This window comes from Patagioenas fasciata, chromosome 15 (genome assembly GCF_037038585.1).
Source record: "Patagioenas fasciata isolate bPatFas1 chromosome 15, bPatFas1.hap1, whole genome shotgun sequence".
Taxonomy (NCBI): domain Eukaryota; kingdom Metazoa; phylum Chordata; class Aves; order Columbiformes; family Columbidae; genus Patagioenas; species Patagioenas fasciata.
This window is the reverse complement of record NC_092534.1, coordinates 8,374,690-8,400,646: the sequence shown is the minus strand read 5'-3', so window position 1 is coordinate 8,400,646 and position 25,957 is coordinate 8,374,690. Positions and strand designations below refer to the sequence as shown.

Genomic DNA, 25,957 nt, shown 5'->3' with positions numbered 1-25,957 from the left:
AAAGGATCACACAGGACCCCACTGTTGCTCTGGGGTCTGATCCCCACATGTTCTTTCCAGCAAATATCAAGTCCAAGCTTCAGCCGGAGCACACTGTATGAGAATATGCAACTCTACCACCGCAATGGCTAGAAAGAGAGAGCTGTAATTTACTTACTATGTAAATTACAGCTAAAAAAATCTTGACTTCAGTCAAAACCTAAATAATTCGTTACTCACTCAAGAAACAAGATGATCAAGAAGTTATCTTAGCAGAAAGAAAAATTCTTGAAAGCAAAGTCATAAAACTAGAGGTGAGAAGATGGAAAAAAAAAAGTTTTGGAAACTTTGAAACAATTTATTCAGTTGTTCTGTACAAGATTAACAGTTTTCATACCACCCCCACTATCTTCAGCAAGACAGTCCCAACACACACACAAAAAATATAATGGTAAACCGCAGCTCTTGCGCCCGGAAGGAACTGCCGTACTAAGTGCGTGCCGTGGGAGCCTCGCCTCCCCACACCGTCACAAAAGTGTCACAAGTTGCCTCGTCAAGGCAGAGACACCAGACTCCTGGCTCCCCATCGGTTGTCGGGTTTCCGCGTGGTTCTGCCTTGCTGTGACTCTGCTCCGTGCCATTCACTCACTCATCATAGCATGTAAAGAAAAAAAAAAATCTCACGGAATCTCCACCAGATAAACATTTCCCTGAGGCAAGAGGCTTCGCTAAATTCCTAGAAGGAGGGCGTTCTGCTCAGGCCACACACACGGGTGCTTCCCAGCAGAAGCATTCAAGTGAAAGCAAAGAGAGGGAGTAGAACCAGTACCTCGAGTCACTCGCTGAGAGTCCCTGTCCTGCCAGGTGTCTGAACGCTCTTTCAGATACTGCGGGAAGCTGAAGGTGCAAAGTACCTCTCAGGATTAGGCCTTTAGCGGGAACCACGCAACATCCACTGCTCAGAGTCCATCCATAACTGCTGTGCTTAGTTTTAATAACACCAGTTCTGTCTTTGGCTCTTTTGCTACAACCTAGTTATCTTCTGTAAACAAATTTTAAATCTGAGCTCCTTTTTTTTTTGTTCATTTTTAAGTACAAACAATGCAATGACCTTGGGAAATTATGTATCAGCTTAAATTGAAAACAGTCCATCTTGGTTGTTATCAAAAATTGGGAAAAACTAAAGCAGGTTATTTGCTGGTATAATCAGTGTCAGCATCCTTCACTAGCTAAAGAAGGAAGGCTGAAAGCTTTTGTTTGAAAAACCAGTAAAGTCTATGTGGATCAGAGCTACCACTGCACAATTAGGATGTTGCTGTGGGGGCCTAAGATAAGGCAGACGGGGCAAAAAGGAGAAAACTTGAACCCCATAAAGCTCAGCTGGCACCACAGCCTGCCCTTAGCTATGCACAGACTGACAGGGTGTGCTCAGGAAAAGCATTTATGTCTAAGAGTTAAAAAATTAAATAGGAAATATACACCCCAATTCTAGCTGGTCCCCATTCCTGCAGCTGTAACAAGTACATGATCCTAGTGCAGAAATCATCAAGGAGAGCAATATTATTCCCTGGAATTCATTTGACTAGTAGTGACCTTGGTTAATCTAGATCATTCCCTCTGCCCACCAGAGATCACAACTGACGACCCTAGGAAAGAATGGCTTCAGGGGAGGGTCTGGAACCTGCTGGCACAAACTCAGATAAGAACTGGTGCTCTTGCTGGATTTGGTACTGTTGTTCACAGTCACCAAGACACCACTGAAGTCCAGACAGTGCAGCTTTTTCTTTTGATGTGCAACCATAAAAAGCTCTATTAAATAAAACAGAATACATCTTAAATACAGAATGATTAAAAAAGTGTTGAGAAGCACACAAAATAGGGCTGAAATGTGTGTCACTAGTCCATTCTTGCTCCACCATAAAAGGCACTGGAATTATGTCTTCTTATACACGTGTCATGCTGAGAAGTGTCCCATTCAATCCAATGCATTCGATGGTAATGAGGATAAAACTGAGCAGGAAAAAAAGCATCCATTTGGAGGAAAAAAATCCAAAACCCAAAAGAAGTAGAATTCTCAAAGTCCATGACTGCATCAAAAAATGTCTCTCTAAAGAGTCTTCTTTCTCCTCCAGAGGGGAACATCAGGTGGTTCATTAGATTCACCATAGAGGAAATGTTTAAGTCCTGCAATGAACTGTAGCACAGTTTCATAGTACAATTGAAAAGTCAGTCCGATGTCTTCAGAAAGCACTGGCAGTGCTAGAATTATCCACATAAATCCGAAGCCAAAGAAAGAAGCACCTTTCATACCCTCCAGTGGGAGACCAAGGAGGTAACTGGACTTGGAGGTACTTGGCAGATACAGACACAGGTGGGTGGGAGTCCCCTGCACGAAAGCCAAGCCCTCCGAGTCTCCCTGCGAGTTCGAGCTCCTGCCAGTGCCAGGGAATGCATGAAGGGCAGCAGCAATAAAACAGTGCTACAAAATGCTTCTCTCATTAGGGCATGGCTCAAGGTGGTCCGTTGCATAGGGCTTAGCTGGGAAAGCCTCTGAGCAAACAACAATGAGTTTTTCATCACGGTTCAGTCTGTCCAGTTGATGTGAAAAAGAAAAAAACAAAACAAAACAAAAATGAGACACAGCCGGTATCCAAAGTCCATGACCTGTCCTCCTGGTTTTATCCTATGTGTGTTCCAGCTCCCCTCCTTGCAGACATCACAACTTCCGCTGCTGCGTGTTGGACCCTTTGCCGTGAAGCTGAGAAGCATCTGAAAGAAAATAAAACCAAATGGGAAGGAGGTTCAGCATCAGCTCCAAGGAGCTGCGTGCAACTGGGGCAACCAGATCTCTGCACAGAAACACCCACTTTTCCGTTCCAGCACCAGGGAATCCGGGATAAGAGGATGTGCGTGGAGACATCTCACACCTGGGAGCAGCCCTGCCTCTGCTCCCCACTAAGGGACACAGGAAGCATCAAGGGTCTCCTGTGGCCTCCCAGCAAAAGCACCACGGCATAGATTCAGATACTGGTTGACTAGTCTGCCTGTGTCCTCCTCTAAAAGCCTCCCTACCACATCTCCTAATCTAGGAAACCAGAAATACTTGGTATTAGCTGCCCTGCACCTAAAGGTGGTTTGATATCACACCATTAGTACGCCTTTACCATTGTAATGAAGGCTTCAGGTGCCCACTGATTGCCAACAGGAATCATAGGAATTTAACCACTGAGGTAAAAGAAAGAAACAGACATGGAAGGAAAAGAGAAAATGTACTGAAGAGAAAAAGGAAGGAAGTTTAAGGAAGCAGAAGTTTTCCAGAAGCAATTAAAACTGCCATCAGACCATGATGAACAAATGGGTGCACTGAGACATGTGGCTAAGCAGCAGTGGCACTGAGCAGCACAGCAACAGCTTCTTCTCCAGGACAAGGACAGTTCTTTCCATGCAAGAGCTGTTTCCAAAGCAAGCAGTCAGAGCCATCGCCACACCACCACAGGCACCTCCGCCAGTAAACGCAGCCGTGACAACACACAAACAAGCACAGAATGCTCCTTGATCAAAAGCTTTTTGATAAATGCCTGTATATGCACTTTCAGTTAAGACATCAATGCCTCCTTGCATTTGTAACAAGCTCCCAACACACCAGAGTCCTCACAGCTTTCAGACAGAGCAATGAAGCCGTGGCCATCTGGTTATACAGCCAACCACAGTTTATTCCACAAAACAAATTAATAAATGTTAAGACTATGGTGGCCATTTAAATATTATCTGTGTTCTGCTACAAAGCACCACAATTTAGAATATTAAGCACTAGGCTCCATCTCCAACCTCTGTGTGAAAACACCAAGTGAGAAAGTGTGTCACTGCTGAAGCTGTCTCAATGGACAGGTTTTCCTCACTTATTCCCAGTTACCTCTTGTCTACTCATAGCTTATGACACTTCCAGTAACCACTTGAAATTCCCTCAAATAACAGGACAGAAAACTCCTTCTCACTGACACAGAATAATTTTGGTTTGAACCTGGGCTGTGAAATGTAATCACCTCACTCTCCAGTAACTGTGAATTTGCAAATAGGAAGGCTCTGTCACACAAGTGATTGCTGTTATAATAGTAACTTCTGCTTCTCCTCTACCACACTGGAGTGGCATAACAGCCCACCTCAGACAAACTTCAGCAAAAGAAGCAAAACCAACTAATTATTTGAATTTTCACCTGCGCACAGCATTCTTCTTTCTTCAGCAAAGAAGTGCTGTGCTCAGCACTCAAGGGCATTTCAGCTCATACAGCCCAGTAGGACAATCACAACAGGAGCAGGCACTGAGACAATGGCACTGAACTGCACCCAAGTGCTAATCTTGATCAAGAAAGCAGCAGTAGTGATTACCAACAGGACAAGCAACTCCCTGAAGCAGGTAAGCCTGACCTACTGGCCCTGCATTTCAATTTACTGAACACCGCATGGATGCCCTTACTCCTCGCCTTCCTCTGCAGCGCTACCACATTTACACATGTTCACAGCCCACCAGGCAGGGCTCCATTTATATGCAGAGAAAGTGTTCTTCGGAAATCTCTTGTTTTATGCATTGCTTCTGCAGGTGTCAAACTGGGGCAGGAACAGGCTTAACTGCAAAATCATCACTTCAACACTGAGTAAAGCAGTCTCCATTTACACTACAAACTTGTCACAAAGGAGATGTAAGCAATTAGCTCAGTGCACAGACACAGGACATTCTGGTCTGACACATTTTATATAGGTCACTAGTAACAAACTCCACAGAGCCAGAATATTCATTCCTGAGCAGTCCTGGCAGACGGTGCATAAACATGCCCAGCTCTAATCCTGGGAGGATAGTTCTTCACCACAACTCAAGAAGCAAACCTGGGTACCTCCAGGAACCAATACTTGCTACAAGCTCTGAGGGCTCATCATTTCAGAAACGCCCAAGTTTACCGTGAATAACAAAAACGAAAGGACATGGAGCGCTATACCTCGCTTTGTACCTCGGGGAGGCCATGGGCTCTAGCAACAACTGCACCAGTCAGACAACGTGGATTACCACTCTGCTTTCAACCCTACAAGTATCCGCTGAGATACAGGATGACTCAAAGCAAAGACAAACATGACCGTCTGACAAGTTACCTGGCAAACTTTGCGGTAAATGAGTGGACAGGGCAGAATGTGGGAGTGGCGCTGCATGGTGGGGGCTGGAGTGTAAGCCAGCTAGAAGACCTAGAGAGAAAAACAAAGAAAGGAGCGGGGAAAAAAAGAACAAATATACATCTAAGACAGAAATGAGCAGAGGAGCAGCAACAGTTAGCCTATAGCTCAGTTTCCAGCTATTGGGACTTCTGGGCTAGCTATAGGGATGTGCCCAAGGTTCTCCAAATGCAACTGCTTGAGATAAGTGCATGAACTACAGCATGAAGCAACAGCAAGAGAGATGGGTTGGTCTGCAACGAGTTAACACAGCCAAGCGCTGGCATTCTCACGTTATTCAACAACATAGGCGCAAGTAACACATGGGCATGACCAGGAGGATACTCACTGTGACCAAGGCCATGGTGGAAAGTTCCTGGAGCAGGTCCTGTAACTATTGCATCTTTTGATACCCCTGCTTTGGCAGAGGAGTCTGAACTGAAGGAGATGACATGAAGAGGGAAGGAATGAATAGGAGAGATAATACCTAACGGGGTGGAGCTCAGGGCGGCTGGCAGCTTTGGATTGCTGGACTTGTAGGATGGAGCCAGTACATTTAAGGAGGAAGAACTCGTTAGCAGCACAGCTCCACTAGTTCCTTTCTGAAAAGCAACAGAAAAGGTCAGTCAGAAGTGGGAAAATCAAGGCATGGCATCATTCATACTCAGAGAAAAACTGCAAAACATGGAGTGCTCAAGAATTCCTCCTTGCATAAAACAGCCTCCCAGCCAGGGCTCAACAGCTGCCAACTCTAGAGGCCACCTGGAGGTGCACAGGACACTGGCACTCCTGCTGCTGGGTGCTACGCTCTTGCAAACATGACTTTACTGGATTTCATGCTGTCGTTCCCTTACTCTGGAACTGTACCTCCATTAAGCAGAGGAAAAGATTACACATTGCTTGCAAGTTTCAGGGAGTAGGCCTCCTACTCACTTTTGGCAGCATATCACTGCTGACAACTCAAGGCACCAAGGTCTGGTGTAGCCCTGCACCCAAAAAAGTCATTTGAGATCTCTCCCATGGAGAGCTTTTCAGATCCCTATGACAGTAAGAGACACGGTGCACAGGCTGAGCAGTACACATTTTTCAGACTCACTTAAATATACTCATTTAATTGCCCAGCTCTTTCCACTTGCCACAAAAGAAGGCAGGTATGAGCAGTCAACAACAAATAATACAGCAGCGTAGGAACAATTACTTTTTTGTTATAGATGAAAATTAAGGCCCTTATACCATTAAATACAATGGCTGAATAACGCAAGTCTGTACAGGTAATCCAGGAGTCCTTCATGAGATGCTATATCCCAATGAACTTGCCACTGAGCTCAATTCCAAATATCACCTCAGTAGCTTATGGGAGCAAGCAGGGAGCAACAGAACATGGACAGAGATCACCACCAAAGAAAGCTGGGCAGGCATTTTGAGTTTATAGCCCAGTACCATAGGTTATTTATAGGTCACCCATGAAAAGGTAGCAATAATACTAAAACTGTTTGCGATAATTTCAAGAAGGTCAAGATTGCAGGCCATTATAATTCTATTTTATGCAATGATTTTTAGTTCTTGTGATAACTTGCCTTACTGCACTTACTCCTGACCCAAATGGAAGCCCTGCTGTCCCCATAACTTGCAAAGTCAAGGCAGGAACATTATACAGCCTATGCAAAAATTGGAGTCTGGAAGGTCACACAGTTATTTTGCTTAGTTGTAACTTTAAGCTGAAAATGAAAGCTTGCATTCCGGAGTGCAAGTCCATGGCAAAGGCCAGGACTTCCTAGCCTACGCAGCCAAGACCCAGACAGTCATTCAAGAATTTCAGGAAATTCTTTTGAAGTCATCACTTTACAGTAGGTCTGAACAAGTCTGAGACAGCCTGACACAATGCCCTGCTTTCTGGCTTTTGGTTAGGTCAGTGCATCCCTGCTTACCGGCACAGAGGTAGAAGATGCGGTGCTGCTAACAACAGCTGGCTTTAGGGAGGAGGTCAGCAATTTGGCCACCCCTTGAGTGCCCCCACTAGAATCTCCATTTGAACCTCCTGGAGGTGCCACCAGAGTCAGCTTCTGCGAAACAGGCATCTTCTTTGCTGAGGAGCTTGAGGAGGGGCGGCTGGAAGCCTGGCCCGAGGAAGGGGTCTGCCCACTGGGCAGCAAGCTCCCAGAGGAGCAGCCCTGGTTTGCAGAAGCTCCAGATGAGGAGCTGCTGGAAGAAGGCCCATGCTTGGAGAGGGAACCAGAAACAAAGGGCGATTTGTAAGATTGTCCTGAAGAGCTAGAGCCACTTGAGTGCTTTCCTGTGTGGCTGAGAGATGATGAGGATGAGCTTGGGCTCTTGTGTGAGCTGCTGGAGTTTTGGGTGCTGCCTGGTGACATGGAGGAATGGAAGCTCTGAGCTTTGGCTGATGACTTGACCTGCTGGAGGAGCGAGCGTTGGGGCAGTGGGGAGGAGGACTTGGGATTCTGCAGTTTGACAAATGGAGCCGGGGAGGTGAAAGTTTTTTGTAGCTGGGTGCCTGAGTGAAAGACCTTCACCTGAGAAGCCGGCACTGAGGTGGAGGTCTGAGGCCCATGGCTTGGCCGGACCAGGCTGTGGTGTTTCTGTTTAGCCTGGTGCGCATCTGGAAGGATTTTGCTGGGGGAGGCTTGGCAGGAGAGCTCTTTGTAATTAGAGTTCTCTGTCTTTTTGTCTTGAGAAGACTGGCCCAATGCCAGAGCCTGCTCAGCCAGGAAATTTAGAGGAGACTGGAGGGAACCAGAGGATGATGTAGTGGAAGGGTTGGACTTTGGAAACGTCCTCTTCTCCTCTGAGGATGCAAGAGTTGGGATCTTCTCTGGTGGAGCTTTTGGAGCTCCAGGAAGAGTAAAGTCAGGGCTCCCTCCCGCTCTGCTGTTCAGCACAGCCAGCTCCTTAGAGACTGCTTCGAGGGAAGAAGTGGGATTACGAATTAAGTCCTCATCCAAGGAGTCATCCATGAAGGTGGTAGGAGTGCCAGCGCTGCTGGCTGCTTGGGCTGTCTCAAGGGACAAGAGTTCTCTCGTTTGAGCACTGAGGCCCAGAGCTCCCCCCTGGGGCTCTGCAGACAGAGCTAAGGTGCTGCTTGAGTGCACTGAAGGAACAGAAACCGACACCTTTTTATCTGGCTTACAGGAAGATTCCTAGAACAACAACAACAAAAAAATCACAAGAGAAGGCAGTCAGAACACAGGTAGAGTTTACTGCTAAGAAGGGAAGGTTCCCAATTTGGGGATAAATGGCAGAATAAACATGTTCTGTGCCTGCCAGGCCGCCACCTCCCTCCCAGCTGCTGTTGCCATCAATTTAAACTGCTGTTCTAGTTGTTTTTTCAAGCCCAATACTGACCAGAGCCGTTTCACTGTACAACTTTCTTGTACCTAATGTACAAGACTCACATATAGCATTTAAGATGACAGTCATTTGACTCTTGGTATATGTCAACCATGAGAACCAGAAAACAAAGAACTCACCTTCACTTTCACCTTAGTAGAAGCTACGACTTTCTTCTTCGCCCTGTTTCAAGGGAGACAAAAGAAACATGGCTTACTGAATGCCTGCAGGGAAGCATCCAATTAGGGAGCACACTTGGGCCCTCTTAATGATGATCCACCGAGTCTTTTGCAAAGAACCAAGGGAACAGAGGCAGCAGCTCAGGTTGCTAGGATTCAAAACCATAAGACATTTGGTTGCTGCTCTAGGAAGCCCCAACTCCCACACAGGGGAACGAATTAGGGAGCAGAGCAGAGTCTGGAAATGGCAGCAGAGCAGTGACAGCACTCAACAGACATGTCCTGCACCGGCTGCAGGGCCAGGAGCTATTACAGGAACCCACTGCTGACCTAACTGGAGCAATACCCAGAGAGAAACCAATGCAGAGACTGTTTTGGAGAAAAGCTACGTGCTTCTTTTAGTTTTCCAGAAGAAGTCAAGGATGCAAAAGCATCTGCCAAATTCACAGAAAACAAATCATTTTGTCTGGTCAGATACAACCTCTGGTACAAGACATCCCTGAACTGCTAGGACAGTATGGCTGAGGGAAAGGTGACTCTACACACTATTTTGTACACCTTCTCACACTTCTCCTTGCTCATCCAGTGCCAAGAACAGGACCATCTGTCAAACAGACATCAGCCTAAGCCCATATCTTCATCTATTATAGACTACCAGCAAGATCCACAAGACCCTTTGGCATTAAAGCACCTGCCCAGCTGGATTCCAATGGCTCTCTTGTTTTGCCACCCACAAGCCTGTGGCACCCACCTGCACTAGCTTGAGCTCATTGTAGCCCTCCTTTACCAGGCAACAAGAAAGAGGGCATCCACAATCCAGTAAGGACCGACTGAACAGGTAGCAATAATCACAGTGCTGACACCACGCTCCGTTTTACCTTGATCTGCCTTCCCAGGACTAGCATAGAGGCCTGACTCTAGTCTGTTGAACAAGGCCAGGAGCCAACGTGGCTCCAATGTTATCATCTTTGAGCTTAGTGTAAGGCTAAAGCACCTCAGGAAGGCTGTGGTTGGGAGATGTCACACACAAACAACTGCTTTCCCTAGACCTCCCCAAATGAAGCAACACCAAACTATGTGATGGGAGCCAAGCAAGCTCAGGTGTTCCTGCATAATCCACCCAGGCCCCAGGGAACGGAGTTGACCAGTTATCACTCCAAAGGAATGCTGCGCGATACTCACAGGACTGATGTGAGGTGTCCGTGTACACGCCTGCTCTCCTTAAACAGTGTCCTAAGAAGGGAAGAGAGCAATGAGAAGTGATATCCAGCAAGACCCAGTAGAGCAGCTGGGATCACTGGAGATAATAGCTGCACGGTACAGCAGGGGACTTAGTGAAATTAATATCAAAGAGAGCAAATATTCATCCCTTTTCCAGGAAAATCCTCCTGAGCTCCCACACACAATTCCCTTGCTGGGGAGCTATGCTTGTAGGTGCTGGAAAGGCCATTAAGGCAGTTGTTGAACAACAGCTAAGGAAAAAGCTCTGCCAGCTTAAAAAGCTGACAGTCACTTGGAGAGGCAGTACAATTAGTCAAGCTGGGTGTTACTGCTGCCGCAGATCATCCAAGAGCTGGCAGACCATACGAGAGCTCTTCATCAGCTTCACGGGAGCAAAGGTTACCTTCCCCTGCCCAAAATGCAGCAACATGGATGAGAAGCCTTTGCACGTTGCCTCTGTTGCCTTCGTGTCCCCAAACAGCTGTGGTGACTTCTCAAATCAGCACAACCATTTCTGTAACAATTGATTAACCACAACTAATAAATAAAGCTTCATCCAAAATGCTTTACTACTAGGGCTAAGTAAACCAGAATCTCACATGAACACTATTGCACCTAAACCAGCTGCCGCTCAGCTGCTTTCTTAGCTGTCAGGGTGAGAAGCTTACAAATACACCTGCAGTACTGCCACGTGGAATACACTTCCCATCTGCCATTAACAGCTTGATAAAGACTTTAGTCATCCTTTTTCTTTTAAAAAACAAGCTTATTTTAACCCTATATAATCTGTTAATCTCTTTTTAGTGCTAAGAAAACAGAATCCTGGCAGGACCTCTCTGAACCCAAAGTTGCCGCTCTGTCCATCTTTAAGTTCGTCTTAAAGATGAACTTCTGTGATCATGATGACAGTGAATCAAGCTGACTTGTCCACAAAATTGTTTGCAGTTCTCCTAGCATTGCCAGTCCCTCCTCTTCCCTTTCCTGTGGATATCAGTTTACTCTCTGTCTTTAAACCACAAAGTCACAGAATCATAGAGTATCTCAAGTTGGAAGTGACCTGTAAAGATCATCAAGTCCAATTGCATTAAGTCCCATCAGGAGAAACCACTGTCCTTGAGCCACTGGAAGCAATCAGGAAAACCACTTTTATTCAGTTGTTCTGTAGTTAATTTCACTGGAAGGTCCTCCTACATCGAGTCTTAGGTGAACATCTGTACACCTAAGAACAGTTTCACATATAAACTAGGGGCAAAAATATTTTAATTTCCTGTTATTTAAAGAAAAAAGTGTCTAAACTTGGCAAGCTAGGACCCTCAAGCTGGTAATATCTTCATTAACTAAGCAGGAATCTGCACACACCTCCCAATGCCATCATTCAGCTCCCAAACACTACAACACCACACTACAACCGTGCATATTACTGTACTTTGTGTGCATATGCTACTGCAATAAACAGCTGCAGACTTTTCCAAAGAGATCTGTAATGCGCTACTCATACTTACGGCTCTTAAGAACTGGTACCTACTTCTTCCTTTACACCCCACGAAACCCGAAAAGTAAATTCCGCAGAGAGAAGACAGCACTGCCCAGCTCTTTAAATGCAAAGAGACAGAGATTCTAGTAGTAAGACTGTACAGTTGTCCTTACTTTAAAATTACTGAGCAAAACAAAGCAGGCCAGAAGCTGACAACAGTCCCAGCAGTGTGACTCTACAATTTGCATGGCTCTGTGCAATTGCCAGCTCAATGCCATGGATGATGGAGGGCGTGAAAGAGCAGGAAACGGCAGCGAAGACGCCAGATAGGGTAATGAAAACTATACCAAATTCCTGCTCACTCTGCTGACTCTATGATATATGCAGTGCAAGTCCATATGCCACTAAAACTTTGTGCTTTGCTTTCTTTTGGGAATACTCTAGGGAAGACTTCCTAAAGTGTATGAAAAATTTGTCCTTCATGAAACATTAAAAAGTGATCCTTTGTAATACAGATTCAAGAAACCACGGGCCAGTGAGCCCCAACTCAGTCCCAGTTCTACCTTGTACTTGTTACTGCCAGCAGCATCCATCAGAGGTCAGTACTGGGGCCAAGGCTACTCAACATCGTCATTTACAACCTGGACGACAGCACAGACTGCACTTTTAGTAAGTCTGAGATGACGTGAAAACAGAGGGAGGGGACAGAATATGTTTTGGAGGGCAGGGCTGCCATTCACAGGGACCTTGACAGGCTGGAGAAAGGGGCCAATGCAAACCTTGTAAAGTTCAACAAAGGCAAACACAAAGTCCAGCAGCTGGGATGGAATAACCCCACGCAGCAACACAGGCTGGGCAGCAACTGGCTGTGTAGCAGCCTTGCAGAGAAAGACCTGGAGGTCCTGAGGGACAAGTTGAACATGAGGCACTGCAAGAGCGTAGTGCTGGGAACTAACTATATACTGGCACATATTAGCAAGAACACAGCCAGTAGTTCAAGTACTTAGTCTCCTCTGTTTAGCACTTGTGAGGTCACATCTGGATACAGCATCCAGTCTCAGGGTCCCCACAATACAAGAGAGATGGCGACAAACTGGAGGCAGTCCAGAGCCACTAAAACAGCTGAGGAACAGGGACACACGACAGGCAAGGAGAGGTTGAGGGAACTGGGTTTGCCTAGTCTGGAAAATCTGAAGACCAAGCAGGGATCTAACATCAGTCTTCCACCACCTAGAGAATGTGGGGGGCAGGGGGCCATAAAGAAGATCAAGCCAGACCTTTCTCAAAGGCACATAGTAAAACGAGGCAATATTCAATTCAGTGCAGCAAGGAGAATTCTGATTGGAAATTAGGAGAAAAGAGTTCATAAAGAGTGACTAAGTACTGGACCAGGGGCCCAGAGATGCTGTGGTAGTCTCCAGTGTCAGAGATTTCCAAAACTCCACAGGATAAGGCCCTGAGTGCTCTGATCTAACTTGGAAGCTGGCTATTCTTTGAACATGGTGGGACTAATGACCTTCCGAGGTCCCTTATGACAATGAATCCCTGGAGTACAACTTGATGCTTGCTCACCTGGCCTGCATCCAGCCTTTTGGCCAAAGGGGCTTCACCTCTCCATCTAGGAAGGTCTTCACAAAATCCTCTAGAGACTGAGCCTTATTCTTGTCAAGGTCATAACCATCCAACTTAATCTTCACCAAGTGGCAAAGCAGCTCCCTGAAGAACAGGAAGATTTCAAATACAGTTACGCAGATTAACTTTCCCCAGTTGGAGGTTACGCTGTTTATCAGGGGCTGGATAAATATACCAAGACATGCTTGGCTCTGCATAACACCTTGCTAATAAAACCGGCCCTGCACTGCCTCCGCAAGAAAGAGGAAAGCAAAGGCACGTTCCTTGCTCCACATGTGCAAGCAGAGTGACGTGCCAGGGGAGGAAAGCCCTGTTACCCCTTCCCGTGTTAGTATCCTGAAGCAGCAGAGGTAGGAAACCAGTGCCAGAATTAAAGGTGCCACCAATAACTGCAGAACTGAACCTCTCTCTGCAGACCTTTGTGCTGAGAGGCAACAAGACAGCAGGACGCAAAGCCTGCTTTGTTCTAAATCAGTCAGCCATCTACAGAGCAGCATCCTGAATTGTTACAGAACCTGATGAAAAAGACAGCAGGATTGATTCTCATTTTATCCTCTGTCCCTCTCCCCTTCACGCAGCACTCTGTTTTCTGTCAGGCCCCTGGGTGTCAGAGGCAGCAATCCCCATTAGCTGTAACTGCTCACACAACCACAAGTCTGGTCTTGTTAAGAATCCAGGCTGTGGGACCTCAGCAATTCAGCTGAGTTCCTTCTTTTCCCAAAGATGCGTCCCTCTCATTTGGCCTCTGCACCACGGTTTCTTAGCCCTTCTCTCAGAGTTGGCCTGTGCTTCACTTTTGCAAAGTATATAAGGGTGATCTTTAATAGTGGCTTCCATAAACAGCACAGTCTGCCACAAACCTTTAAGCTGACATTTACTACAGATGATGAGTGCTGATCTGAAAACAAGATACAAATACTGAAATGCTTCACTTCCAACTGCATAGAACAAGACAAGTTATAGGTTCACTTAATATCTAAATTATGCAAACCTGATTTCATCATTCCATTGAAATTTCTTTCGTGGTCCCACAACACGCTTCCCTCCCTTTTCTTCTTCATCATCATCATCAGAACAAACTCGATCTCGCTGCTCTTTGTCCTTTTCCTCTTCCAGCATCCTAAAATGGAGACAGAGATAATGTGGAAGGCATTGACCTCCTGATTCAAGGACAAGATTAAGTATCTCTGAACAATACTGTTCAGAGGTCTCAACAGTCAATGGTAACACACATGCAGGAAAAGGGCCTAAATCTCTTGCTTAGGGTGCAAGCTGAACTAAGTGCTCAAGGTTAAGAAACCTTCCAATACTGTGTAATAGAGACCACAGGACTAATCAAGGTCTGACTGCTCTCAGGCTGCCATGGTCCTAAAAACACACCCACACAGAAGTGAAACACTTCAGTAAAGTTTCGGTCCCATCAGTGCTGCTGCAGTCAGCATCACCACAGATAGCACGAAGAATACACACAGCTTAATTAGGCCAATTAATGACTGTCAGCAATTTTTGACTACAGAACAAAAACAGGTGGTGTACTTCATGAGAGCAGCCTACACATCACAGTGAGCCTGCTGAGAAGAGCTACAGATGCATAACAAGCAAGCGAGGAGCTTACTTGGCAAACTTGGCCTGAGTATGGGCTTGGCATTCCTCCTGGTACTTGGCCATCTGCTCTGGCATGGCCCTTCCAATGGCTTCCTTTAGCTTCTGCAGAGGTTCCTTCAAGCGGCCACCCTAGAGCAATCACAGAACGCACTGAAGTTCCACATGGCCTGTGCCAGATGAGACACTCAGATCTGGCAGGTTGAGACCTGGCCAGTTCTGAATCCACACCACCAGACATGGTGCCAGCAACATGCTCAGTGAAGGACACCACCACATTAGGTAGATAACAACCATGCTCTGGAGATCAAGGGTAACATGCGCACCAGACAGGGCTGTCCTGCCAAATGCACTCACCTGCTCGTACAGGTAAAGCTTACGGGCGCGCTTGACCAGAGTGTCCTTACTGCAGGGGAAGAATGCAGCCAGGTGGGCATACACCCCTGAGCGGACCTGGCTGTTCAGCTCCCGGGTCTGCAGCTCTATGCTGAAGAACAAACAGAACATTAAGCAGGGACCTGGCCAGCATTCCCTGAGCAACATAAATCCAACTGATGCAAGCTGGGGGCTGGAGGCAGGAAAAGGGACAAGGTACAGCCTGACAAACTACAGGACAGTTCTTCAGATTTTAGAATCAACAGACTCAAGCCCTTTATCCCAGGCTATGCCTTTTAGTAGAGTTTCAGAGTGCCTGGAAAAGGAACATCAGGACGTCAGCCATATCATTTACCCTGCAGTGCTTTCTGGCAGCTGAAGTGCAGGAGCACCAGGCAATGAAATGGGAGGTATGCACTGCTTATGTCAGATACTGCAAGAGTCTAAATCAGGATAATATAGAGCCAAACTTTATCTCTTGGGCTTGAACATACTTTGCAGTGAGTAGGTTAGAGAGGTCAGTGTGTGGCAAACCTGCCTACACAGTTATACATAACTTAGGAGATGAGCTTTTTTTCAGTGTCACTAATAAGTGTAATAACCCCCCACTAACTCTATGGCAAAGTCATACAAATCTACCTAAATCTCTTCTGAATGTGGTTAAAGTTATCGCTTTGACAACAGATTAGGACTGTTGGTGCAATCAGCACTGGAATGCGGAAAGGTGGTAATCACCACTTGAAATGAGAGGCAAACAGACTCCCAAACTTCCCTTCGGCAACTCCCTTCAAGTGCCTTGAAAAACTTTGATGAAATTAAAGCCTCTGTGTAACTATTATTACACTGCGATGATCACAAAGCTGTGTGCATTCATCAGCCTTCTCCAGGCACTTGAAGAAGAATGAAGCCACTATCAACAGCTGCGTGAAGCAACACTGGCATTCTATAATTGGGGGACTCAAAAACAGCAAGCAGTGATGGAATCCCTCCAGTTTGTGCAGAATGTCAGTTGAACACAGCAGCCTTATCCCATTTATAAAACATTCCATATAGCATATAACTTCAATAGCAGGGAACATACCTGACATCTCTGACAGAGAGAGATTTACTGTTCTTGTATCAAGCCATGATCATAGGTCAAGTGACCCAATTTAGGCACATGGATATGAAGCATCATCTTCAGAACAGGCCTTTGTATACGCCCTCCAAGATTCTCCTACCTCAATTATACATCATATTTAAACTGAAAGCCATTTCTAGAAGATTTTCATGTTATCCTAGGCATATTCTGCGTAGAGGACCTGTGTAAGGACACCCCCACAACTCCTGCTAAGCCTGCTCCTCAATTTACCAAAAATGCTCTGCCTAAGATTCTCCTTTCCCACTCTTCTCTCCCAGCAGCACTTACTCCAGTATGATGTTGTTGATGTCCTGAGTGAAGAATCTCTGTTTGCCTTCTCCCTCTGCAGCTCTGGCAGCCTGGAAGTGAGCAAACAACACAAGTCATCAGTTCACAGACAGAGACAAGCACAAGCAATCAAGTGTTTTTTAAACCACTTCAGAAATACTGTAAAACAAGGCATGGTTTCATTCCACCAAACTCTGCACCTGCTGTAAATGGGCTAAAAGATGCCACAATCAACAGACAGACGAGGGATTGTGTCCTGTCCTCTCCTCTCACACCTCCTCAGTTCAAGTTCAACCTGCCATCTGAACTGGTAAGACCATATCCTGCCCACAAACCTTCCCATTCTGGATTCTCCTGTCCAGATGCACTAGAGTTACTGTGCTGGAGTGAAGATTACTCCATTTAATATGACACAGGAGACAGCTTGGCAGCAACTGGCCTCCCTGGCATACTTCCCATGGGGAGAGGGGACAGTTCCAGGGCATGGCTTTAACTTCAGGTAAGAGCTGTTAGACTGAGTAATATCAGCATAGAACTTGTCCCTGGAACAGGAAAGATCATCCTAGTTACATTTACGGACCGTCAGGGATACTCATCATTAGGCTTTCTAAACCAACCTGGACACTAAGCCAAGAAACCAACAGAAAGAGTAGCAGCCACAGGGGATGTGTTATTTCCAGTCAACACCATGGAAACTGAAAAAAAAAATAATCCTGTTGAGGAAGCTTCCTGAGCTATGACTGCAGCACACACAGTGCTGCCCAAAAAAATCACACCCATGAAAAGTATGTTCAGCGGGAAAATAATCCCAAAAGATGAATGATAGCAGAAAATTGCCAAGAGCTTTCCATCTCCTCTGAGTGGGACTGTAAACAAAACTGAGATTCACCACAAGGCATCACATCAAGTTACCGATTCCTTGCATGGGAAAGGAAACCAGGAGAGAAGGGTGTGATTTTTAAATCCTCTGATTTAACATTCCAAGGCTGAGGCTAGTCAGTGATTAATTTATGCCCAGAAGGTGTACATTCCTCTTTGTCAGCAGCAGGTCATAGACAGCTGGTGATATCAAAGGAGAAGGCTCAGGGCTAAAGAGAATCCTCAACAGGAAAATTCTTTTTGGAAGGAGAAGGTTAAAGTCAAATCAGTTCAAGTAGAAAAGGAAATGCCAGGAGGATCCATTTAACTCAGGGGATGCTCCCAGATTCTGAGATGGAAGAGACCTGGCCCTCAAAGGTATGGCATCTCTTCTATCCCACCTGCAACAGAGTTCACACCCCAAAGTCCTAACTGACCCAGAGGTTTCCATTTGTTAAATCTTGTATTTCTCCTCCTTGCTTTATTTTCTTAGCATACACACTTCATCAACAAGGGACACAGCAGCAGGAAAATTTAAGTAGGAAAATCTGTGGGTAGCCTGGTATTACACTGTCTTGCAGCAACATAACAATTAACTCGATATCATGGGAGCCTCCGTAATGTTCTCCTTTAACTCAGATATAGTTCAGAAACAGCTGTTCCAGTGTTTTCTGTTAACAGCCTGAATAGCAAACAGAAGAGCCCATTCTTGTTATCAGCTGTGGCAATAATTTCTTCAATTCCTCCTTCTCCTCCATCTGCTCACCAGCACTATATACACTCAGAGTTTCTCAGCAGAACACTGTTATCTTTAACAGAAGCTTATCTTCAGTAACAGGAGTTACTAAGAGATGCTTTAAGTAACAGGTGCTCTAAATTGATGTGCCCCAGAAGCTCCACTCCCAGAAGCACACCACCACCAGAGCTCCAAGAGCACTGTTTACGAGTTAAATATCGATGTTTACAAACAACACTAGTAGCGGGAGCAAAACAACTCCACATTTACTGACAGGCTGATGGTGACAGCCCGCAGAGCAGAGAAGCCCCACAGCAAGTCTGAAGACACACTTCTGTGACATGCCAGGAGAGGGATCCCTGACCAGCACCCAGAGCTTCCCAAAGCACCTCACATTTTGGAGAAGTCCCACAGGAGTCCAACTGCAGGACGAGCTACTGATGAAAAGACAGGATCAGTCTTCCAAAAATTAGTATATTCCACTCCCTAAACAGTACCCCAAAGCTGAGATGTTAAAAATGTGTAAAGAACCCAAATTGCCAGTGACACAGCTCCAATGTGGGCGATGCCAAATCGTACCCACGCCTCAGTGAAGGCATTTGCCTGCATATGACATGAGAAACGGTTCTAACAAATCCTCAAGCCCCATCTACAGGGCTTTTCATGCCTACTCACACTGTAGAGCAGGTAATGCTTTCCAGCTGCATCTGCTTATTAATAATTTACATACAGATTGCTGCACACCATTTCACAGACACTGTCCTGACCATCACAGCACATTACAACTATTATAGTGGAATTTGTTCTTCAGCCTCATTAGTTCACATTTTAAGTTCATTCATCTTAAATTGACTTTGGAAATTACTTCTTGCATCTGATCCATGCTTTCCCAAGAGAGGTAAAAACATACAGACAGGTGAGATACTGAGTGTTACATTCAGTAGATAACAAGACCAAAGACTTTTACACTACCTGACATCCAGACACTCAAGAAAGTCTCCTGGGCATAAGAGAAAACTGGGTGACACAAAGGTGTGATCCCACATGGCACTGCAAAACTCCCCCACTGGAGTGCGCTCTGGCTCTGGGCAAAGCTACACAAACCCAGTAGAGCTGTTCCCCCTCCAGCAATCACACAATCTTACTGTCACACATCAAACTGTCATACCTGAGCCAGCTCTTTGATGCGTTTCTCCAAAGGGGCTGGCAGACCTTCTGGGAGGGATGGTGGTTGCTTGAAATCCTGATCTAAGCCCATCCCGATAGGGTCGCTCCCATCTTCCACATCAGCAAAGGGACTCCCTTCTGGGGATTCACCGAGGAGCCGCTCCAGGTCCAGGTCCATTAACGAGTCCATGGCTGTCGCTGCCTGAAGCAGGTCGTTATCACTGGTGTGGCCAAAGAGGGAGAGCAAAGGGTCAGACATCACCTCTGCCTCCCTTGGGGCTGGAGGTTCTGCTGAAGGAGGCACCACTTTCTGCTCTTCATCTTTTTTCTTTTGAGCATCCTTCTCCTTCTGAAACTTCTTCAGCATCTCCTTGACACTAAGAGCACCAGAGTATTTCTTCTTCTTCTTTTCCTTACTTGCATTTAATGCCGTAAAGCTGTAAACAAAGTACAGAGGATGAAAGAATCTAAATGAATACAAGATGAAGGGGAAGAGGACACCTTCATCTCAGTTCACTTCAGCTATTTGCAACAATCCCCTGGAAAGTCTTAGCCCCTTAACCAGTTATATCAGGAAAAATATTCTATGGCCTCTCAAGGTCTTGATCTTTGTTCAGCCTAGAGAACAGAAGGCTCTCCTTCCTCACTGCAGAGAGCTGATGGAACTTAAACCATCTCCACCGACTTATGCTCTTATTTAGCTACATGCTTTATTCCAGCATGGAATATTTGAAAATGCACGAACAACTACTGCAGAGGAACTGAAGCAAGAGAGAGTTAGCGTGACAGCAGCTGACACTTTTTGCATATGAAAACCAGGAGAGCGAATTCCCTCTTAGGGCTCTCCAATATCTGTTCCCACCATCAGTGCCTAAATGGAGCTCCACGAAAAACCAGCTAGCTCTGTCCCTCTGTGCTCAGACACTCTCGCTGTGGAGCTTTCCACCTTCCCTGATCATCAGCTGCCTTTTCTCCCACTTCAGAAGCAACAGGTGGTTTACCTGCTGGTGTTTCTGCAGGACACACTCAAGCCAATCCCCCCTCCAACAGGTACTACTGCAGTGTAAAAAATGTCACCCATAACCCTGAAGCAAGCTGCCGAGCAGAAAGCATTCCCTCCCGCTCCTTACCCAGCTTTTGGGAACTTGGACTTTTTGGATTTCTTTTCTTTGTCATAAGAATCATCTTTCTTCTTCTTCTTCAGTTTTTCACTTCCATCTTTCAACTTCCGCTTCTGGAGAGAGTAAAACTAAGTCACAATCAAAGCACCTTCTGCTCATGTAATTGGACCTGCATGCCCAGAGCCACTCTTGGCCCCTCCCAAGAATCTGAGAGCAGCTCCTTCCCCACTGGACATGTTAACCCAAATCCCCTACATCTATCACCATGGTTCTGGTACATATTATCTTCAACACTGCACAGTGCACCCAGCTTGTATGCTAGAGATGATCCTACCAATAAAGGCAACAGGATGCCAAGAGTTCCTGTTCTTTCCCTTTTAGCTGCCTCGCTTCAGCATTATGAAAACAGGGCTGTCTCCAACAGATATTGCCACCAAAGAGAAAAACATCTCTAACAGGGGAAATAATTGAGAAAGTTGGCTTGCTGACCTTGGGACACTTCTTCTTCTTCTCTTTAACATAGTCATCTTCAGATTCAGACGCCTGCCGAAACTGCAGTGTTCCTGAGTTGATATAAAACCCTCCATACTTCGTAGTAAGAGAAGCCGGAACAAGCTCATCATACTGGAAATAACAGAGAACAATCTGTTGGCACTGGAAGCTTTGTTACCTAATTCTGCAGCTGAGCTGCTTGAAGAATGGAGCGGGACTTGTGCTCCCCCAAGAACAGAGAGGGCTGCGGGCACACCTGCTAACCAGCATCCTCCTGCCCTGCGCTTGCCCCAGGCGCTCTTGTTCCCCAGCCCTGGCACACTCCTGCCTTGCACCCAGCTCAGGTTCCTCCCAGACACCAGCAAACCCCCCATGGCAGACAACTTTAACCATCCTCACGCCCCTTCTGTACTCACTGCTTCAGAATTATCGATGAAGGAGTCAGATTCGTCGTATCCATACCCCATATCAACCAAGTCCTGTATACGGTCTTTTCTACGTCTCTTGCCACCCTAAACAAGAAGAGATTGACAGCGTGTTCATCTTTCTTTCCCAATTACCATGGGTATAACCCTAACACAGGACACTGAGGCTGGCTCCAGTACAGAAAAGAGAATCAGGACTTTTTTGCTCCTGGCAGCAGCGGAACCAAACCAACATCAATTCCTGTCATACTGTAATCTCAGGACATAGTAAATCCAGTTTAGGCCTTGTCACACAGAACCAAAACTGGTGCAGCCAAATGAAACAAAACATTGACCTGCCAGACAGGCTGCCTTTGTGCCAGCAGACTGTGCCATCAAATTGAGTTTGCACCCCTTCAACATTTCTGCCAGTGCAGAGATGGATTGTTCCTCCATAACTGCTATACAGTTGGTACAGACTTGGTACTACACATATCAAAGACACGCAGTGCGCTAGGGTGACCCATAAGTCAAATTTCTATCACAAGACAATACAGCAACTGGCTATTCAAAAGTGCTAGGTGTAAAACATAACACAGCTTTATTGCCATCAACAGAAATAAAGTGAGAGGAAGAACAGCAAGGAAATGGATATGAGATATCAGCATCTCTCACACTACCCAGTGCAGCACTGTCCTAAGGGCAGCTGAGTCACCAGAGCACTGTGCTTAGAGACTTGACAGATTACATCATGCCACAGTGACAAGGCCTAGAAATTAGTTTTTGCTTAACAAAATTAAATTTTATAAGTTACAGTAAGTTATTTGCCACTACAATTGAAAATGACATTCACTTTGATCAGACTCTCTGATTTAAGAGCATATCTGAACTATTTTCACAGACCACAACCCCAAGACAGGAGAGGAACACAGAAAACAGCACCTTCCAGCCAAGATAAAGGACTGCAGAACAGGAACATAAAAGCTAATGACCACTAAGTCTACTGGTTGAGAGCTGAACGGCGTTACCCGCTCTAGGGGGTAACATCATATAAAGAAGAAAAACTTACATATTTTTCTTCAAACTTCCTGGCAAGAGCCTCCACTTTATGCCTTTCCTTTTCATCATCATTAAAGGGATCAGTAGGGTCTTTCTTCTGTAAAAATAAAAGAGACAAACCCATTAGAGTCAATGCTGACACAGCCACCAAGAGCCTATGTATTAAACCCATCCCAACTAGAGCATCCAGGCAGAAGCTCTAACAAATCAACCTTTAGTACAGTATTTAGTATAGGACTGTTTGATACCTTCATCAATGGCACAAGGGAATCAAATGCACCCTCAGCAAGTTGACAGACAACACCAAGTTGAGTGGTGCAGATGACACACCTGAGGGACACGATGCCATTCAGAGCGACCTGGACAAGCTTGAGATGTGGGTCCATGTGGACCTCATGAGGTTCAACAAGGCCAAGTGTGAGGTCCTGCACCTGGGTTAGAGCAACTCCCAGTATCAATACAGGCTGGGGATGAAGGGATTGAGAGCAGCCCTGCCAAGAAGAACTTGGGAGTTCTAGTGGATGAAAAAAGCTGGACACAAACAGGCAATGTGCGCTTGCAGCCTAGAAGGTCAATTGTATCCTGGGCTGCATCAAAAGGAGTGTGGCCAGCAGGTCAAGGGAGGCAATTCTCCCCCTCTGCTCTGGTGAGACCCCCGCTGCAGTGCTGCCTCCAGCTCTGGTGCCTTCAGTACAGCACAGACATGGACCTGTTGGAGAGAGGCCAGAGGAGGCCACAAAAATGATCTGAGGCTGGAACAGCTCTGCTGGGAGGACAGGCTGAGAGAGTTGGGGTGTTCAGCCTGGAGAAGAGAAGGCTCCAGGGAGACCTGATTGTGGCCTTTCAGTACTTATAGGGTGACCCACAAGAAAGATGGGCACAGACTTTTTAGCAGGGCCTGTTGCAATAGGACAAGGATGACAGTTTTAAACCAAAAGATGAAAGATTCAGACTAAATGTAAGGAAAAAAATTGTTATGCTGACGGTCATGGCCCAGGTTGCCCAGAGAGGTGGTGGATGCCCCATCCCTGGAGACATCCCAGGCCAGGCTGGATGGGGCTCTGAGAAATATGAGCATGGTAGGAGGTTGGACCAGGTGACATTTAAAGATCCCTTCCAACCTAAGCCGTTCTGTGATTCTGAGAGTGTCTCTATGTTTTGGGTGCTCTCTCAGCTAGGTCTGTATCTGCTTCTCCCAACTCAAAAACAACAACAACAAAAAAAGGCAGCACGAACCACCAACTGACTGCTAAACAGTTCTGAAAAGCAACACAGTAAAAATTAGTAGAATCCAATCAACTTTCTTTTCATAGAAGGACACCCATAAACAAAGTTTAAGTGCTACAGGAGTTTGCAGGCCATCAATTCTTGAGAATTGGCTTTCAAAAGACAGAATTGTCAGGCAATGCCTGGAAGCACCATTTTCTCCACACAGGAAGAGATGTCAAGCATTGAGGTGGAAATATTCATGTCCAGTAGAGCAGAGTCTCACAAAAGATGCAGCCCCATACTGTAGAAGCATCTCTCCTTTGGATGCTCTTCAGAAAAGAGCTGCTCATAGCTGCTAGGCAGCTAGGTACCAAAAATCACTTTAATCAAGCAATTCCAAAATAAACATGCATTACATCCTGCGCTCTGCCACCAACACACCACCTTTCTAACGTGACATTCCAGCCAAGGCAAAGGAGACAGCGTGGCCTGACAACAAGAACCCCTGCCTGGATGCCAGTTCTCCTGCCTGCTGGACATCCGCCCACCCTCCTTTTGCCCCTCAGCACCTCACAGCTAACAAACAGCCAACTCTCAAAGCAGCAACACTGGAAAAGCTTTTGAAATCTTTAGATACAACCGAAGTTCCCCAAAAGCCACAAGGACACTTACTTTGTCTCCTGAAGAACCACCTTTTACTTTCCCTTGACAACTCTTCACAAGATCTGGGTAGAAAAATTCAGGACAACGCTTGTGATCTGGTTCGAAGAGAGTAAGTGTGATTCGAACGGTTGTCGGAGGCGGCTCAGAGTCCTGGGGCTGCTCTCCATCATCTTTCCGAGACCTCTTCAAGAAGCTGTTGCTCAGTGGACCATGGAGCGTGGTGAACGAAACCCTGTGGGGCTCTGTCATTGCTACAGCCAAGTCTTACCAGTCCTCATGGCATAGTTCCCATTGCCTCACAAAAGCTCTGCCCCAGCTGCACAGATACGGATTGCACTGGCTGGTTAAGGACAACTGAGGACATTGGCAGTGGAACAAGTCATTTGATTTTTAAGTTTTCTTGGGCAATGACAAGTGTCTGTGCTGCTAGAGCTTCCTGCAATCATAAAGGAAAGAAAGAAGTCAGTTCTAGAACCAGAACTCCCTCCAGTGCCACTCACTGCCACATCTCTGGCTTCACCCCACACAGCTCCACTTCTGTTGGCTGATGGCAACACATCTCAGAGGGAACCAAAGGCCCCACCAGACCGGCTGCGACACAGCCCATCAGCGCTAGGCAGGAACACCGGCCTGGGCCACACTGCCCCGGGTAGGGGCTCTGCTCCGGCCAGCAGCTCAACCGCTACACGGAGGCCCGGACACCCCTCGCCCTGCTCTGGGCCGGTCACCGGCCCCTTCTCGCTGCCCTTCGGCCCGACCCGCGCTCCCCGCGACCACTCGCCACCGGGAAGGGGAGCGCAGAAGGCTCCGGTCGGACCCCGCGCCCTCAGCTCCGCCTGTAGCACTGTTCAACAACGGGCCCCGCAGCAGGACGCGGCCGGTAACGGTCCCGCGTCCTCGGGGCTTCCGTTCGGTCCGGAGAGAGCAACCCGGAGCCCGGCAGCCGCAGGGGGCCAAGGGGAGCCCCGGGTCGGGCTGCGCCGCCGGAGGGAGCCCCGGCCGCTATGAGGGGGAGCGGGCCGCGGGGAGACAGAGGCGGCCGCGGGGCTGAGGGGAACAAGAGCCCCGGTGCCGAGGGGGCAGCGCAGGACGCCACTGGCCGGGCGGAGGAAGCAGCGGAGCCGGGCGGGGCAGGGCCGGGGCCGCCCCGCACTCACCGCCACCGCTGCGGGACGCGACCGCCGCCGCCGAGTGACTCCCGGGCCGACTCCGAGCTCCGCTCCTACGTCACGTGCAGGGGGCGCTGCCCTCGCGCTGAAGCTCCGCGGGCCAATCACCGCCGGCGTCACAGTCACGCCTCGGAGGAACGGTCGCCCTGACGCCCGGCCGGGCCCACGTGACGAGGGCGAGCCTATCCGCGCTGCCGCTGCTGCCCCATCCCGGCAGCCCTCGCGCGGCGGCGGGAGGGAGGCGCAAGATGGCGGCCATGGGGTGGTGGGCGGACGTTAGGTTTGCCAATGATACTAAACTACGAGGAGTTGTAGATTCCTTGGAGAGCAGAGAGGTCTCAAAGAGCGATCTGGATAGACTGGAGAGCTGGGCAACCACCAAATGCATGACATTTAACGAGAGCAAGTGCCACAATCTCCACCTAGGACAGGGTCAGCCTGGTTACACGAGGGGACGAGGCAGGAACTCTGTGTTCCAAGTGATCGTGCTGGGAGGAAACCCATGCGGAAGACAGGTAGAGGCCATTTCCCATCTTATTTATACCCACCCTCTTCCACTTCGTGATACCCTTTGCACTTGGCTGATGGCACCAGCTCAGACCTAAATCATCAGCAAACAAGATCAGAAACTCCAGGGACAGCAGTGGTGTCGGCATCCAGCCCCA

The 25,957-nt window shown here is 47.2% G+C and overlaps 1 protein-coding gene across 7 annotated transcripts; it reads right to left on the bottom strand.

Moving 5' to 3' along the window:
- Positions 1 to 316: 316 nt before the first annotated feature.
- Positions 317 to 25,381, bottom strand: UBN1 (ubinuclein 1). Of its 7 annotated transcripts, none has more exons than XM_071815388.1 (18): positions 25,281 to 25,381; positions 24,133 to 24,559; positions 22,262 to 22,348; positions 21,205 to 21,300; positions 20,786 to 20,920; positions 20,306 to 20,409; positions 19,177 to 19,612; positions 16,415 to 16,485; positions 14,989 to 15,118; positions 14,645 to 14,763; positions 14,021 to 14,149; positions 12,970 to 13,113; positions 9,885 to 9,935; positions 8,664 to 8,706; positions 7,107 to 8,333; positions 5,528 to 5,780; positions 5,122 to 5,211; positions 317 to 2,748 (listed from the first exon to the last, which is right to left on the bottom strand). In XM_071815388.1, the coding sequence occupies exons 2-18, from the start codon at positions 24,370 to 24,372 to the stop codon at positions 2,696 to 2,698; spliced, it is 3,408 nt and encodes a 1,135-aa protein (XP_071671489.1). In that variant the 5' UTR covers positions 24,373 to 24,559; positions 25,281 to 25,381; the 3' UTR covers positions 317 to 2,695. The 7 variants fall into 7 exon arrangements, with proteins under 7 accessions (XP_071671489.1, XP_065706976.2, XP_065706975.2 ...); XM_065850904.2 differs by having other exon boundaries at positions 5,666 to 5,780; XM_065850903.2 differs by lacking the exon at positions 5,122 to 5,211.
- Positions 25,382 to 25,957: the final 576 nt, after the last annotated feature.